Raw genomic sequence first — 3,900 nt, 5'->3', positions numbered from 1 at the left:
TTATTCCTGTCTCTTTTGGTCTCATTTTCTAACTAGCTTCCTATCTGACATCTTCGGTTATCTATATACCCCTGTCTCATTTTCTCATTAGCTTACTATTTGACACTTCGGTTTCTATACCCCTGTCTTTTTTCCTTTTCTTCAGATCCAGATCCAGATCCAGTAGAACTTACAGATGACAAGAAGCCTCGCGAAACACTGGCCCAAGACAAGCTGGTTAGCGATCTATCAAAAATGAACAAACAGCTTGCTTTCTTTACAACAATCAGGAATGTCAGTTATCAATAAAAAGCAAGTTAACGACCTCAAAGATAAGATCTATGATGCAGAAACTAACCTAAGAAGGTATCAGTCGCTATTAACCTAGTTTTCCAAACTTTGTCTGTGTTTGCTGATGGTCTTATGTTTGTTTCTGAATTCTTCAAAATCTTTTTTTGCCTCAGAGTAGAGTTTAATGACTTTTGTCTTAAAGTTTTTAACCTGCACAATATTCAAGGGTCTTCTATGAAAAGGTTTTCCACCATGGGACATCAAGTTCATTATAAATCCTTTTCCTAGCTTTACTCACTTTGTATTATGTTAACCTTTTACAGGCTGAAACGCGAAGCCCAACGAACGAGGGGGAAAAGGCGAGACATTCGTGACGCTATCGATGAGGTTTGTACAAACAATGAATCGGCATCAAACGTTTTGAAGAAGCATAACAGACAAGTGATAGGAAGACCGCGAAAGGAGGTTGATCAACCCGATTTGTTGTCTGCCATCGTCAATATCGTGCAAGCTTCTTCGGCAACCGATGATCGTAGAAGGACTGAAACGCTACGTGCTGTTACAACTTTAGACGATATTCACAAAGAGTTGACAAAACTTGGATTTAATCTAAGTAGATCCGCCGTATATCTTCGTCTTTTGCCCCGAAGTGGCGATTCTCGTGAAGGAAAAAGGCATGTTCAAACTGTTCCAGTTAAACTTTTAAGACCGGAAAATAGCCTACGGAAAAAGAACGTAGATCGATCTGTTTTAAAAAATATTTGAAAGAAACAAAAGCTTTTCATGAGTATTACTTATAAAAACCCTGAAATTTTAAAAGGAACATCATAAACATTCTGAAACCAACCAACATTAATCATGAAGAGAAAGCAAGCTAACATCCAAGACTACGGATACACAAAGAAGATGATCACCTCCACACCCACCTAACAAAGACCGAAAAATATCAGAGAAAAAAGATGCGATGAGTCTCAGCAGTCACAAAGTGGTGCATGCAAGAGATGAAGACCCAGCAGATACCCTGGTCATCAGGTCTTTCTACCCGGATTCACCAGAGGGACTACGAAGATTTGGTATCAAAGGCGTCGATAATATCAAGAAGGTACTCTTAGCCATTCTTAAGCTATTGGATGAAACAGATATGAATGAAGTGATGGCTCAATGTAAATTCCTGACAAATCTGCAGATCTACGCTCTATACGAATTGGTTGACGAATTCAAAGATAGTATTGAGGTAATGAACTTTGAACCTTACGAAAAGACAACGGCAAACGGAACAGACTTCACATATGTAAAGATTCCGAACACAAACATTAGAGTGGGGATTACAATGTATGAATACCCACAGATTTGTTTGTTCCAAGACACTCCAATGGATAAAGGCACTGGAATATTTTTATTTATTTTGGAAGTCAATAAGCTTATTAAATATTTGAATACTAAATTTCAATTTTCAACACATAAGTCATTTTTAAATAGTTATGTAGATAATTCGAAAGATGATTTTTTCTGAGAAATTAATTAACAACACTTCTTTTTTATTGTGTTACAATCTTTTATTCTGAGCAAACCAAAAAATATTAGTGCTAATACGTTCATGTCCTGGAAATTTTCTCCATATAAATTCTTTTACATTTTGATCATTTCGAACATAATCGTTTGTGAAAAAACTATTTACAAAGTCTAAGGGGAAATCTCTACATATATGATAAGCATAAAATAAACAATATTCTCCACATGGGGTAGATAACGAGTCTTGTATTGCATATTCCAATGAAAAAATTTTATTCTTTAATCTTTTCAGTTTAGCGAGTAATCCATAGTAGCCTGGGGTTTTTCCAAAAGAATCAATAAAATATGTCTCCTTTGGTTTTGTTACGATTAACATCCAATGACTACCGCTTTTTGTTGAAGGTTCTTCGTTGCAAATGTAAACTCCTTTCTTAGAAAGCCTTGCTCTCATAAACTCGTCTTTAGCAAGGACTCTTTTCTCATATTCATCCATTTGAGGGTCGTTATTCAAAGCACATAACAATTGAGATGTATCCATTAAAAGTCTTTCAAAACGTTTCGGACCTTATTGACTTTAATCAAATTATCGAATTCAGCATAAACTATAACTGAAATGGTATTTGGTAAAGCCCTTGCGAATTCTAAGGTAATTCTCAAACTACCTTCTTGTGTAGGTTCTTGATGTGGTCCGTTACATAGAGCAGCTGATAGGTCGAATCCGAAAAGACTGTAACCGTTAGGGTAATCTCTTCTACTTATACCCATCCCCTCATCACGATTAATCTTTCCAGTTGCGGTAAATAAGCTTCTGTATCCTTCCAAGTATTCCCCATCTGTAAAATTCAGTTTCATAGGATGCGATAGAGTCTTTCCATTAACATATACAGCTACATCTCTCACATCAAAATGTTTGAAATTAAAAGGGTTCTTCTTATAATTTCCAGTATAAGAGTCGTTATCAATCATTCCAAGAAAAATTCTGTTTGATAATTGACCAAGGATTAAATTATCCCAGTTCAAACTTGTTAATCCAGCAGCAATACTATGGGTTTTCACCAGCACTCTGTTTATAGGGTAAGATGCAACATTCTTTTCTAAATGTTTTTGAATTTCAACGAACTTATGATGAGTCAGTTCAACTTTCCTTATACAAAGTACTGCATCGGTTATCTTGACTTTTGGATTGTTTGCAGTAGCCATTATGCTGAATTGATCATTGTTTCTATGGAACACTAATCGAAGTGGTAACCCATTCAAAAGTAATCTCCCTTGGTTACATAAATCAGTATGCAGTCTCCCAATCAGCTCTATAGTTTTACTTTCATTTGTGTATGAAGCTCTTGTCTTTAACCCCTCATTATCTTTAGCTGGATCAGTTTCATCTAATTCTCCTGCAGTGTCTTTGCTGAACAATCCCATTTCAAATTGAGATTCCTTAGCATCTGGTCCATAGTTCAATAAAGTTTCAATGATTGATCGATATGCGTAGGTATTGTTTGATGACCTGACTAAGGTACCTCCTAAATAAACATCTAATTGACTAAACAATGATGCGATAGGATAATTGACAAAGGATGCTTTATCCGTTACAGCATGAAGTGTTCCATCTCCCTTCAACAATCGCACTTTTATCCTGAGATAGGTGTTTGCAAAGTCAATAAACATATCAGTTGCATTCTTGATAGAAAATTCCAATGGTCCATTATCTTCAAGCTTAGTAATAGGGTAAATCTCCTCAAATGTACCACTTTGAATGTCGGATTGAACAAAAGCTGGAGTAAATAGATCTGTGTCAGAGAGAGCACATTCGATATGACTTTTGTCTTTAGATTCCATGTTTCTTTACAAGATTCCGAATGGTTTTGTTGGTCTACCTCTTCGTCCTTTCCCTCTGCTTGCTGGTTTGCGAATGGGCTTTGGTTTGCTGGTCTTTCTTTTTTTAAAGGGTTGAAGAAGTAATTCCTCAGCATTTTGCTTTGCTCTCCTTTTCAATGATTGTTTAAAGTTTTGACCTTGACTGACATCTGAAACAACTTCCATTCCAGCTTTCATCGCTTTTTTACCGACTTGTTTAAGACCAGATTTGATATGCGGCTTCACGGCTCTCATCAATCCTCT

The 3,900-nt window shown here is 36.2% G+C and overlaps 1 protein-coding gene across 1 annotated transcript; it reads right to left on the bottom strand.

Moving 5' to 3' along the window:
- Positions 1–2,319: 2,319 nt before the first annotated feature.
- On the bottom strand, positions 2,320–3,618 carry LOC136798402 (uncharacterized protein F54H12.2-like). Its single transcript, XM_067055009.1, has one exon. It carries the CDS (start codon positions 3,616–3,618, stop codon positions 2,320–2,322), a length of 1,299 nt encoding a protein of 432 aa, XP_066911110.1.
- Between the last annotated feature and the right edge of the window lie 282 nt (positions 3,619–3,900).

This window comes from Clytia hemisphaerica, unplaced genomic scaffold (genome assembly GCF_902728285.1).
Source record: "Clytia hemisphaerica strain Z4C2 unplaced genomic scaffold, Clytia hemisphaerica genome assembly, whole genome shotgun sequence".
In the NCBI taxonomy this organism is placed as follows: Eukaryota; Metazoa; Cnidaria; class Hydrozoa; order Leptothecata; family Clytiidae; genus Clytia; species Clytia hemisphaerica.
Note: the sequence above shows the minus strand (reverse complement) of the source record. Positions and strands in the feature narration are given on the sequence as shown.